At 43.4% G+C, this 13,912-nt stretch overlaps 1 protein-coding gene across 1 annotated transcript; it reads right to left on the reverse strand.

The window, feature by feature from the left end:
* Positions 1–3,807: 3,807 nt before the first annotated feature.
* On the reverse strand, positions 3,808–7,891 carry sost (sclerostin). The gene is made up of 2 exons (XM_042082556.1): positions 7,571–7,891; positions 3,808–4,459 (listed from the first exon to the last, which is right to left on the reverse strand). The coding sequence occupies exons 1-2, from the start codon at positions 7,803–7,805 to the stop codon at positions 4,041–4,043; spliced, it is 654 nt and encodes a 217-aa protein (XP_041938490.1). The 5' UTR covers positions 7,806–7,891; the 3' UTR covers positions 3,808–4,040.
* Positions 7,892–13,912: the final 6,021 nt, after the last annotated feature.

Below are 13,912 nucleotides of genomic sequence, written 5' to 3' on the forward strand. Positions count from 1 at the left end.
CGTATTTCTGTGTTCGTATGTGTGTATGTTTGTTCTGTAACTATAAGTGGACTTAGGAACGTTGAAAGACGGTTTTAAAAAATCAGTCACACACTGTCTTCAGTATGGCCCTGTTATGCAATATCCATTTATCATTAAAGTCACCACAGTGGATACCACTGCAGTGTCATAACAAATGGATGTGGCACCATACAACAAGGCCCTATGCTACATTGATTTGTTATCCTTAATAACTGCTTTAGTCTGCCATCCTGTGCTTTGCGTATTTACCTATTACTAAACAGTACGACATAATGGCTTCAGAATGTTGTGGTAATGTTCCATAGTTTCTCTTTATTCAACACAGTTGAGTTCTGGGCTGAGAACTGTGATGAACAGAGACTGTTGGCAGGCCACTCAAGGGTCCCACAGAGGTTACCATGATAACCAGGAGATATGAGCCATAAGGCTTTTGTGCCCATGAAACTGTCTGTCTGCTCCTCACCTGCACCCTCTGTTCCCTTTCATGTGTCAGGGGCTTGCGTGCCACGCGGGCCTTTGGTGAGGCATAGTATACGTCGTAAAGGAATCACCGTGGTCACATTAAGCGGCATCTGAGGGACCCAGGGCCTGTCTGTCTGACCTCACAGGCACCCCTATGTTCCTCACGGCGGTACGGGACCGTGCCAGGGCACTGGTGCATAATGACTTTGTCCGGGTGCTGTAACTAAGGGCAGATGCTTTGTCATCATCAATTTATTTAGGTACTACTCATGCATCGCGCCCGAGCACTTGTTCTTGAGTTACTGGGAAAGTTTGTGCCTGCCAGCAGCGTTTGAGCGAAAGCATGGCATGTCAAGTGGCTTTGGCTGTGGCTTGATTATGATATTGGTAATGGCTGTAATGGATGATCCCGTACGAGATTAAATGTCAACCTTTAGCTATTGGCAGGACTTTAAAAAAAAAACGTGAAAGAATTTAACCCAGAAGATAGTTTCCGTACTGTTTCTTCTTTCTATTTTTTTTACCAATTTATTTTGACTCTTTACCCAAAGACCTGCCATGAGTTATATACAAGTTTTGGGAATGTTTAACTGTATAAATTACAACATAAACACCTCATTGAGTTTTGTGTACTCTGGCGTCTGGTCTGAGTTAGCCGTGTTGTGGGAGTTCCACCATGAGTGAATACGTGTAGCACTCAAGTGTGTAACAGACACGACAAACAGAGGGGGCATCAAGATTAAGTAGAATAAGACCAGTTTGTGTGCCTGAATCTCTTTCACAAAGTGAGACTTAGGTCTTGAGGAAATGCAGAGGGCTTAAAAGGCTTACATCAACAAACGGTTGAATGCCAGTGTATGGCTCTAGTTCACTGCGCCAGGCGAGGCACTCTTGCTGTTATGACTGAGCCGTTTCTGTCGGACGTGAATTCCTTTTGTGTGAAAGGCCTCTTTTCTCGCCTTTTGTGAAGCCTGGCTAGACATCCCAACAGCAAAACCCCAACTTCCTAATTGCTAAGCATTGTTTATGCCAACCCTATTGAGAGACATGGCTAGCGTGCCGGAAGAAGACAGACAGGAGAAAGACACTGTCAAAGCAATGGCAGCGAAAAGAATGATAACAGACTCGTCTTTTTTTCTTTCAAATATACTTTGCTTTAGTTTATTCATGTACTCTTTTTATGTTAGGAATTTCACTATTTCTTTTATATTGTACAATAATGGCTATTATTTACTACAAAAAAAGTTGCATAAATAATTTAAATGTAGAAATGAAAAATAAATACGCAGTTCATTCTTTGTAACAGTCCTTCTTGGGTCACTGTGGAGGTGAATCCTTCCTTTGGAGCTTTCAAGGGACCCTCTCCAGCAGAACACATAGGTACATTATGTACAATCAGACTATACACGACAACTCTGTTCAGATAAAGATCCCTTCCAGTTGCTATTTCAAACACACAATCGAGAGAGAAGCAAACATTGTCAGCACTGTTTAGAGAGCAGCGATATGGAAGCAATCGAGTGAAAACATTAGGGCTCAAACAATGTGCGGAAACGTCCAAAGTATTCTTCATAAAATATACTCAGGGCAGGTCAATGATGAGACTGTGTATGCGTGTGTATGTGTGTGATTTAATGTGTGTGTGTGTGTGTGTGTGTGTGTGTGTGTGTGTGTGTGTGTGTGTGTGTGTGTGTGTGTTTGTGTGTCAGTGTGTTGTGTGTGTGTGAGTGTGTTGTTGTGTGTAATGTTAAGGACAACACTGTCTGAGTTTGTCTGGCACTGTCTGGCATTTCTATGCCTTCCCTTGTGTCTGCATCCTGTGTCACCCTGTTGTATCAACACGCTGTTCATATTTAGCTTTGGCTGTGGGCTACATTTCTATGTGGTCTATTTTGTGGATGAGCGAGAGTGGGGAAGAGAGAGAGAGAGTGAGAGTGAAGGGGAAAGAGACTGATTTCTGTCCTCACGCTGAGAGTTCACACAGGGTTGAATGTGGGCTATCAGAATCCGATAGCTATTGTGATGGGGCCGGCCAGTTCAAATGAGTTCCACTGAGTCAGGGCAGGGGGGCGTAGCTTCTCCAGTGCTCTGCCCTCAAGGTAACCACTAGCGCAATTGCTGCAGACTCCTCCACACGCGCACATGTGGAACCTAATTTTGCCCCTATTCTCGCAAACAGGAACTGGCCACGTCTAGAGGAAATGGCTTTTTATGACTCAAATGCTAAACACAGGAATGGGACCATTTAGTAATTAGGACAGGTCACTAGAATGCCCAATGCAGCTCTAGAGGCCCTGCAGGTCCTCTATGGTGGAGTGCTGACACAACTGTTACCACTCTGTCTCACTGGTAATCGGTTTTGGTTCCTCCTGACAGGTCCAGTAAGGTTGTTATGGAGGCGGTGGGAATTGCGCAGTCCTCCCTTCCAGCGTTGTGGATTAGCGTTAGCGGATAGCTCTCCACGGGCCGAGTCTTGAGGGACGCACGGCTCGGCCACGGTGACCAGGGTTAAGAATGCTATGCCTCACGGATCTGTCAGCAGAAGCAGCCCATTAGGGTCCAACACCCTCAGGCAGCCAAGACGACCACTGGGACCATTCCCTGGTGGTGATGACTTCAGTTCAGCTACATAAACACACGCTTCACCTGTGGTGGTGGAGCTGCAGTCTGGTAGTGGAGCAGTCTGGTTGGTGGAGTGTGCCCCACTGGTTTGCTTTGGCTAGGCTGTTTTTTTTGCCTTTGTTAAGACACTACCTTTGGCAGCGATTGGGTCAAGTTGAAAAGATTTTGTCTGTCACGGCTCATTTGTTGTTTTCCGATGTCTACACTTGCAGGCTTTTTCAAAAATTACTGTGGGTTTGGGTATAACAAAATATGCACAGCAAAAGTCTAAATACAAGTTTGCCCATTTTCCCTCGTTGTAGCTCAAAAACAATGGGATAGCTCACTTGAACAGTTATATTCCAAACATGAAAGTCCCTAATTTGTAGATTGCTCCTTTTGTGAGCTTTCCAATAATGTTCCAAAGTATTTCTCTTTGGTCACCCTTATTATTCAAAGACAATAGGTGTAGCAGGCAGGGCAAAGGGAAGTGTCTGGAAAGTGACAGGTACAGTAAAGAAAAAAAACAGATGAGAATGGGGCTTTGTATACCAGTCCAAAGATAATCATTTTAAAAAGGCAGCTTACAAAATCTTCTTATCTCTGCTTTCCTTGAAAACAAGGAGTGGCGTTTGAATAGTTACATTTCTGGTCTGTGTGTGTGTGTGTGTGTGTGTGTGTGTGTGTGTGTGTGTGTGTGTGTGTGTGTGTGTGTGTGTGTGTGTGTGTGTGTGTGTGTGTGTGTGTGTGTGTGTGTGCATGTGTTTTTCAGTGAGTGGGTGAGTGAAAATGTAAAATGTCTGTTTGTGGATATCTGTGCTCATGTGCAAGTGTTTGAGCATGCATGAGTGTGGGTGTGAATATGTATGTCTCTTTCTCTTTCATGTCTAGTCAAACTATGTCTCTCTTGTAGCAGTTCGCATAACACCTCTGCTTCCTCGTCCTCCTTCTCCTCCTCAGTACGAGTTGCTGCTCAGCGCGGGTGTGGGCGTTTTGCTCCTGCTTCGCCCCTGATTCTGCCGCGTGTGCTGCTTCTTATTGCGCCTGGTTTTGGGGACCGCGGAGGCCGGCTCCTTGGCGTCTGTCTGGTTGTGGTTGCGGGTGTAGCGCTTGCATTTGCAGGAGGTCACCGCGCGGATCTTGTAGGTCCGCGTCTGACCGTTGGGGCAGTGGAGCTGGACGCGCTGGGTGCGGGCATGGGCGGGCACGCAGCGGTAGTCGGACGCGCTGCTCCGCCACCACTTGCCCCCGATGGAGTTGGGCGGCCGGCACTGGCCTGAGCACACCAGCTCGCGCACGGCCTTGGCACTGCGGCAAAGGCCGTCGGTGATGAAGCGGGTAGATCGCAGTTCATTGCAGGTCATCTCGGACGCCGCTGCACAGGGAAAGGAAGAAGAAAAGAAGGAGGACAGAGAGCAGGGACGAAGCAGGAGAGAGAGAAAGAGAGAGGGGGATGGGGAAGAGAGAGGAGGTAGAGAGATACAGATGGGAGGGAAAGAAAAAGCGAAGGACACATGGAAAGACAAAAAAGACACAAGAACATATTTGATTAATGTTGTTACAAAATGTTACCATAAGAATGTTGTTGTTTTCATGTACTTCGTAAACGTGGATTCAGTCTGGTTTAAGAGGGAGAGAGAGAGAGAGGAAGAAAGGGGAAGATTTCAGACAGAGAAGGAGGATTAGGACTGGCAAGGGACTTGATGACAACTCTCACAGCCGGATGATGTATCATGATTATGTCATTACCAAGACATACAATCTGCGTCTTCAAGAGCGTTCCATATTGTATTGTGAACATTTGTTTTCCATATTTTTAAAGGCCGACTTGAAAGAGCGCTGTGATTATCAAAGACAAAGTTCTCAGTGAATTTCCGTTTAACAAATGTTAATGTTGAATTCTAATCATCCACCACAAGAAAATGTGTATCAGATTAGATTTTAATCATATGGCTCTCTGCCCAGCCATAGCAACTCCATATTTGACTTGGGAAGTACTGTGTAGTACAGGGTAATTAATCCTAAGTGATCCTAAGTGATTAACGGTAAGAGTAGGTTTTTAATTTAACAAAATGTGCGATTTAAAAGATTTAAGAGTTGATTGGATGTAGATAGGACATAATCCAGAGGTCTTTTGGAAATGCTTCAACCGATGGTTTACATCTTTGTCTGAGAGGTAGGAATACAACTTAATCATCCTGCTCCAGAACCTGACTGCACGTTTGTTTGATTAATCAGTCTGGATTGTTCAGCTCCTTCTAAATCTCTTCTTTCAAACAAAAGATATGATTCCAAAATTTGTCATTTGCCAAAGGGAGTACAACTCGTAAATGAAGACGTATCTCCTCCCAAATGTTTCTCGAATTCACCCAGTGCTAGATACAATTTATTCTGCTGACGGTGTCTAACCTCACTCTTTCACATGGCCAGGGGAAGTGTGAGATGAAGAAACGATACGCTTCTCCCAGGATCCATTTTCTTTCTGTGGCTTTCTTTGCACGCCTGAACAAAGGATTTATGTGTATGATGACTTACTTTTTTCCCTGCCCCTCCCCCCTACCGCCATCGCTTGCAGAGAATTTGATATTGTGTTTTATGAAGGCTCAGCAGAAGGGCGAGAGCAGGGAGGATCTGGAGGAGAGCCAGAGAGAGGTCAGCGTATCTACCATGACCCCCCTCCAAGCTCCACCGAGCTCAAACGTCACCATTGAGCCATGGACCAAAGTGTGTGTGTGTGTGTATGTGTGTGTGTGTGTGTGTGTGTGTGTGTGTGTGTGTGTGTGTGTGTGTGTGTGTGTGTGTGTGTGAGAGAGAGTGTGTGTAAGTGTATGTTGTTGTTGTTGCATGGTTGGTCTTACACAACATTTACATGATGTGCACAAACACAGAGAAGAGAAAGCAATCCCATATGAGTTTGCTGTAATTGCATTTACATGAAGGGCACAGCTCAAGTGCTTGGAATGTTGCTGATATTTAAAACAAATTCAGTTTCAGCGGAAAGCCTGGTTCAGTTGTTTGCTTGTACATGCTAAGCTGTTTGGAAAGGTTGTTATCACTGTCATCATCATTTGGAGAACAAGTACTCAAAAAACATTTGGTGGACTTCGTCTAGGTGGCGACTTAAAGATGCCTGGCTTGATTAAACTGAATGTGTGTGTGTGTGTGTGGCCATGTAAATCTGTCTCTGTCTACTTGTTCGTGCTCTAGCATGTGGATGTGTATGCGAGAGGTGCTGTGAAAAATAACAAGCCAAATTATTTGCCAGCAAACAAAAATAAGCAGGCTCGGATTCAGCACAACCTTTACTGGCCACAGGTGGGAGTCATTCTCCAAAGCCGCACGGTATTTAAACAGCAATTCTGAAATACCCTGAAGAAATTCCCCCTCAGAAAAAGATTTCAGCCCATTCTTAAACAGACTGTTGCAATTAAATGGTTGTGGAAGAGGCAGACCTTGACTAATTGTATAAAAGAGGGGAAATGCCACAAAAGAAGAGCTAAAAAACATGATATCCGTTAAGTGCATCACTTGAGCTTGCGTGAAGATGAAAACCACAGGCACACAAGCCCTCTCCCAAATTCAAATCAGACATTACTCTACAGGCACTGTTCCCACCTCAGTTTGCTTAACTTCGCTGTCTTACTTGTGCAAGGGCAAAACGAGGGGATGGAAAGGTTTACAGTTTGCATGTCTGTTGAGTCCAGTGCACTTGAAAACAACTACTTGTGGCTTTCAACATGGTCATCATAATATCAACATCCAGTGCTGAGAAGCCCTGGCAGACTTAACTGTGTTGGCATCATGCAAGAAAGTGGCTCATTTAGAAAATAGCTTATTATTGGCAAGGCGAATGCTCAGGATGAGGTAGAAGGCGGATGAGTTCTCTGCCTTCAGCCATCAGATTTCCAGTGATCTTAAAAAGAGAGGAAAAGGTTTTCCTAAGCACAGATGGGTCTCTGGCCACCCACAAGCAGGTTTACTTTTCTTTCTCTTTTCTTTTTTTCTATTGTACAAATTGTACAAAATAGATTTCGACTACATTTGATAGTTTTCATTGACCATTGATCAAGCATTCTCTAAACTATATTTACACAACCTCAAAATGGAGTCTATTTTTTGTGGTTAAGTGATAAAAAAACGCTCATCCACCACGCTCTGTACTGACTTCATTCATCTATAATCTTTTGGGTAAAATAAACATGTTAATGTTATAAACGTTCAAGAGCTCAGCTAAAGGTCATGATCTAAGAGAATTCACGTTGCAGATAACACTGGCGGACATTCTGAAATTACCAATTGAACAAATAAGAACTGTACACAACTCACAAATAATTTCGTGGAACCGTAAGAGTAAGAATGTTTAAGACAGGAAAGCTTCATAGAGTGATGAAAACAATTAATATTCAATTTAGTCAAAATATTCAAAGATGAGTTATGCGACGAAATCATTAACTTTAGAGTATATGGCAAAGGTTTCAGTCCTTACCAAAAGTAGGTGGGTTAGCAGACGATATCCGCCCGGAGTTTTTTGGACGATTCATAGTATTATTGTTGACTGTCTGTGTTTGACGCTCCACCGGCGGCGTTTCATCCGTGTATTCAGGTATTCTTTCTGTAGCATCGTTTTTTAAAGCCCCCCATTCCCGTGCAGCGGTACAACATCCCTGCAGTAGCAGCAGCAGCACCGCACCGGAGTAGCCCATAGCCAGAGACACCTGCATGCTTTATCGGTCGACGCCGGAACGGAGAGACTATCGGATGTTTTGTAGGACAACTTCAACAATTCCGCCCATGTGTGAGGCGTTCACGCCATTTAAATACTTCAGGTTTCGGAAAAAAAAACCTGACAATTAAATTACACAGAGTGGGAGGGATCCGCTCTGACCAATTCATTCAGAAACTGACAGGGAGAGGGTTTGGGGTAAGGTGGAGGCGGGTGTGGGCCGCTCCCATATAGAGGTGTGAGTAATTTTAGAGAGCCCTCTCTGACAGCAGTCCCGTGGCTCTATTGATTTGAGTTTTTTTGTTTGTTTTTTTAATCAGGTTTAGACCTACATTGCATTTAATAATACTTGATGACTTTGTACAATTGTGACATATTCCAGATGTTTTTTTAAAATACTTACAAGTATTCAGTGGTACTGTTTTCCCTCCAACTTTTTCTCTTTTGCTGTTTTTTTTAGTTTTGTGAAATCAATCACCATTTCATTTACTGGTACTTGAATGAGCAGACTTGATTCACTAGGTGAGATTTTGGTTGTCTAGTAGGGTAACATTTTGGAGGATTGTGATTGTCATTTCCCTGTACCACTCACAAGAGGACACTCTGTTTGTACAAATGCTGCCCTCTTGAGGGAAAGAAAACAACCAAGTGCTGAAATGGACAGTCTTGCATTTGATGAGGTCACATGAAACATTAAAAACACTCCACACCTGCAAATGTTACTGAGCATTTCCGAGCTCATTTGTATTCTTGTCTAATTTGACAACAAAATTGTTTTGCTGTTCTTAACGCAGGGGTTATTAATCTGACAATGCGTATCCTTGGTGCTGCAGGAAAACAGACAGACACAGACAGCTTGCACAGGCAATTTACAAACACACTGACTGTCATCCTGGCTTCAGTCTTACTGGAAACATTAGCAGGTGTAACAACTTTTACCACATGTTAGACTAGCTCTGAAATATTTTTATTGATTAAATATGTCATTGAAGCTTACTGAGTATTTCACCATTCGGCACAGCTACAATTCACAACACAATTATTCACACTGGCACACGAGGAGATAGACAACAGCGCATTCTTACCAAAACAAAAATGCTGCTTGTGAGCTCCTGTCATCACGCTGGATAGTAACGCTCGCGCTGTCGGCCACAGGGCCGGCCTGATTGTACCCTCGCGCTCTTTCCCTGTCATTCGCAGCCGTATTTAGGTACCTTGGCTTTCGGCAGAGAAAACACCGGCTCCAGGCATGTTTTATCATGATAACAGCTTGAGCATAAATAACACCGCTTAAATGTGATCCAGACTCCACGAGAGAGGCTCTCGGTGAGGGAGAGACTATTTTTCTAGCATCAGAGAACTTGAACAGCGTTCATGCCACATAAACAAAGCAGTCCGCCTCTCAAGACTGACGGGGAGTGTATTTATGATAAATCCAGACCAACAGTAATCTGGCTGGTCGCACAGGTTCACATAGTGTACCTCACTTGACTTGATGGAACCCACATTTTAAATCCGCCTTTTTGTTTGTATTCCGAGTCTCCCCTACTTCAGGGGAGTCCTATACTTAATCTGAACAATCTCAAGTCTTGATTTGGCACTGTGGTGCCAAACAAAACAAAGCCGTGCTCTGTCACAGACGCATGGCTTTGTCCCATTCAGTCGTACACAAAAAGACTTACTGTAAATTACTTTGTGTGGTATTCTTTTTCAAAGAGCATAATAGAATGACACAGCAGCTAATTAGTGTCATGAATAAAACCAGGCCTTCTTCCACTCTGCATGCACTGTGGACAAACATGTAATCTCAGAAAGCTCAGCCCTCTTTGTGACAATGTAACATTTCAGAATCGTCTGCCAATGGCTGAAAATAGCAATCTAACTGTGATTTATATAGGGTTTAACCGTCTTTGATCTTTCCTTTTCCCAGAATACAGACGGGAAAGCACTGGTGATAAAGTGTAGACATTAGCTGGTGCTTCGTGTTTATGAGAAAAAGAAACAAACAAACCTCACAGGAGCCTGAGGCACATATGAGGTAAGCAGTAATAACCTTGCCTTGAACTACCTGGACATTGTTCATGCATATTCCAGTGTACGTTTTTTTAACAGCACATTATTCCCCTGGATGCCTTCTCTCTTGCACGCCCTTCAATCCAGCAGCTCAGATCTGATTTATTAACATTGTGCATACGCACACTTTTTTCCCATTGAAAACGCAGCATCTGCACCTTTTCATTTAAAGCAGAGGATTTAACAATGTTGCAAGATCGTAGTTACAAGACTATGATACAACCAGGACCTGGAGAGATCTCATCCAGACGAGCCATGTGGCTGGCACATAGTCCTGTCACAAAAAAAGTGTCCTAATTGAATCCAAACCAGGTTGATGTACAATAAAAGAGAGGAAAAGTATATATATATATATATATATATATATATATATATATATATATATATATATATATATATAGTATTGAAAGGTCATCATTTGATGTTTCATACCTACACGCCTATGATAACTTTACTGATTAACATCTAGTTTTAGGGCCCTAACTGATTGCATGCTCTGGATTTGCTATTTGTGGCTTAAGGAAGATATAAGAGTGTGGGAGTGGGAGGTGATGAATGAGACCACTGTGTCCTGATTTATGGCCCTCTCTCTGAGCAATTGTTTGGTTTTGGAATGGGAGACAAAATCAAATTAAGGTCAGAAAAAAGATAAAGTGTTGACCACACTGGCGTCTGAAGTGTTTGCAAGTATCTGCAACTTTTGAATCACCTGTTTTTGAGATCATGGTAATAAGACACATGCGGTTTCTTCTCTTTGTGAAGAACACCAGCGACACCAGGCACCTCAGTTTAAGCCGAACAGAATGGCTGCTCTTCCAAAAGCTGCCTCATATTCCAAAGTAGTCATTTTGCTTATGGGTGCCGACGGGAACTTCAACTGTGGTTTCTCTCGGGAGTCTGGACAGACCTCACCCAACCACAAGGCCCATATGCTAACCACCCGCTCTCCCTAATCCAGCATCGGCACTGTCAATCCAGCCTTGCCACAGGTGCTATTTTTAGCACGTCCCGTAATTACCAAGCAAATTATTCGCTGCAAACTGCGCAGCTTTTCCAGCGACCTCCTTATTTTTAACAAGGCATTCTCACACGGTGGTAGGTTAGGTAGGTCGAGCTTCACCACTGAAAAAAACACGACCCAAAATAAAGGAATGAGTAAAAATAAAGGCATGAAGGGAGTACAAATGGTCCGTCACCAAATTGGGTAAGAGTTGAAACGTTCCGCTGGGATATTGGATAGTAACAAGAGCTCAGCACGCAACTCCAGTGGTCGGAAAAATCTGACTTTATTGTGACATTATTGTAAAAAAAATTCAATGAGTATTTCAACATTACTTTGTCGTTGTCCTTGATTCCTGGTTTACGTTTTGTACAATCCAGACTGCTAGCTCTATAAAAGCTTTTTTTTTATCGAACTCGGATCTAAGGGGTATTTTCAAGTGAGATTCAGCAGAGCAATAACAGACTCGCTCTTTCCCATGCCCCCTGATTCTGCCCTAAGTTTGGCATTGTCAGTTCTCCCCATGACCTGCATGCAGGCATTTGATGTGCGCTGTCAGTGTTATTCATTAAACCAGAATGCCGTTGGTTTACAAGGCTGCATTATGCATAGACCATAAATTATGCGCCCAATGTTTGCTTAACCTTCCCTGGCGCAGTGGGGCTCACCGCGGATGCTGCGGCTGCTGCTTGCTGCTGCATGTGGGGAGCGGCTGGGCAGCTGGGGCAGGACTGCATGTGGGATTAACGCCATATGGTTTGGAAATGAAGACTGGAAATGGAGAAGGGCCTGGCCACGTTTATTAGCTGACCGTTAAAGCCGCTGTCTACGAGAGTGGGTCAAGTGTTTGTGTGTGTGGGTCGCTATGGTCCATGGGGAGGCTGGTGACAGACAGGCCGTAGCCCGAGATCGTCACCAGACAGGGTGATAATGGTATTGAGCTCTGGTACACCCATATGCAGATAAATGCCTGGATGAGTTAGTTTGCAGAGATAAAGCTAAATTACAGTGTGTACCCTGTATAATACAGAACTGTTTTTCTGCAGCTTGCTGAGTGTTTTCGCAGAATGATATATTCCTCAACATCAGAAGTATTTAAGGGTGTTAGTGCAGGGCGATATGTAGCAAAAAAAGGTTTTCGGAACATTTCATATAGATTTTTGCAAATTATGTTTTTTCACTTCTTCAGACCCTATAGTTTGCAAAACTACCTGTTTCCAATTTTTCCCGGACTGCACAGGTCCAAAATAAAATAAAAAAAAGATGGCGGATATATCACCAAAAATTGCAAATAATCGCCTTTTTAAACATTTCAAATCAATATGTGTTAGGTATTATCATTATATACATACATTTTCTAATAAAATTGAATGACTTAGGTAATAAATATGACCATGGGTGACATGAGATGTCATGATTATCAACCAGTGATGGGTATAACCACCATTATGCTATTTATTGGCATACCCGGAAAAACACATTGACTGTTTCCTTCACATAACCTAATAATCATTTGAATTAAAGTAATGTTCTGCACTCCCCCCAATAGATTAGATTAGAGTAGATTAGATTCAACTTTATTTTCATTGCAGAGTACAAGTATGAAGACAACGAAATGTGGTTTGCGTCTAACCAGAAGTGCAAAAAAGGAGAAAAGTGCAATGTGATACAAAGTATAGACAGGTGGTGCATAGACAGGTCAAGAAATATAGTGCAGTGTAGACAGTAGTATACAGTTGATTTATATAAAGTAGAGAGGTTTAGAGTAATATAAATATGTGCAGTGTATTAGCAGTTACCTTATAAGAGCAGAATAAATATGGCTATGTAATGTGAACAATGTATGAACAACATACATGGGGGGGGGGGTCTGCCTCCTTGTTGTCCCTGTCAAGGTTGCCATGGTCGTGGACACCTCAACAGGCACAGGCAAGGAGGCATTGGACAGGGGTGGGTGGGTGGGTGGGGGGGGCTTAGTTGGTTGGTTGTCACTGGGATGGACAGCTGGAGAGCTAGACTTCAGCTGCAGAAAAGAAGCTTCCTCTGAACCTGCTGTGCGCCTTATGCAAGCATCGCTTGCCCTGGATGGCCTCAATGGAGGGGAGTGAGGAATGCGTTGAGCAGTTGCCATACCAAACTGTGACACAGTTGGTGCAGGGGTAGAAGTTCACCAGGATCTGAAGAGGCCGGTGGACCTTCTTTAGCCTCCTCAGATAGAAGAGATGCTGGTAAGCCTTCTTGATCAGGGTAGAGGTGTTGAGGGTCCAAGAGAGGTCCAAGAGATGTGGACACCCAGAAATCTGAAGCTGGTGATACACTCCACTTCAGTCCCATTGATGAGAATGGGTGTGTGTGCTAGCTTTAGACTTCCCGAAGTCCACAATGAGCTCTTTGGTCTTCAATAATTCTGTTAACAGGACTTGCAGGAAATTGTGGGAACATATGAATTTGTTGATTATATGCAAGCCTAATGCTGCCCACTACAGCTAAGTCTGCCTTCATCCATGAATTGTGACTGGTTTCAGAAACAGCATCCTCTGAACAATCTACAGAGAGTAGCTCAGTGCAATTAACACACACATTGGATAGCATCTTAATAGATGGCATGGCTGTTGTGCAGGAGATGGTTGTCAGGAAAAGTGACATAAACTGTTGCCAAGATCTGGCAGAATGCTTCTTTGAAAATGTTGAAAGTAAGGAACGAGGCTACAATGACATATACTTATTATTTAACAACTATACCATCACAAACTCCATGAAAGACAGGACGAGACAGGTCCATACAATGGGAAAAGCACATGATAAGGGATACAAAATACAAGACTCTACACCAATCAAAGACTTTAAAGCTTTCCTGGGATCGAAGGAAACCAAAGCCAACCTCATCCTCTACCTTGGTCATAAAGCTGTTGAACTATGTAAACTGCCACAGTTCACACACACAAAGGTGGCAGTAGCAGTAAGTCATTTTGGCAAAACCCATATGTCACACAGATGTCTTGGTGCTTGCCCTTCGCAGGGTACGAGACATC

This window comes from Alosa sapidissima, chromosome 24 (assembly GCF_018492685.1).
Source record: "Alosa sapidissima isolate fAloSap1 chromosome 24, fAloSap1.pri, whole genome shotgun sequence".
In the NCBI taxonomy this organism is placed as follows: Eukaryota; Metazoa; Chordata; class Actinopteri; order Clupeiformes; family Clupeidae; genus Alosa; species Alosa sapidissima.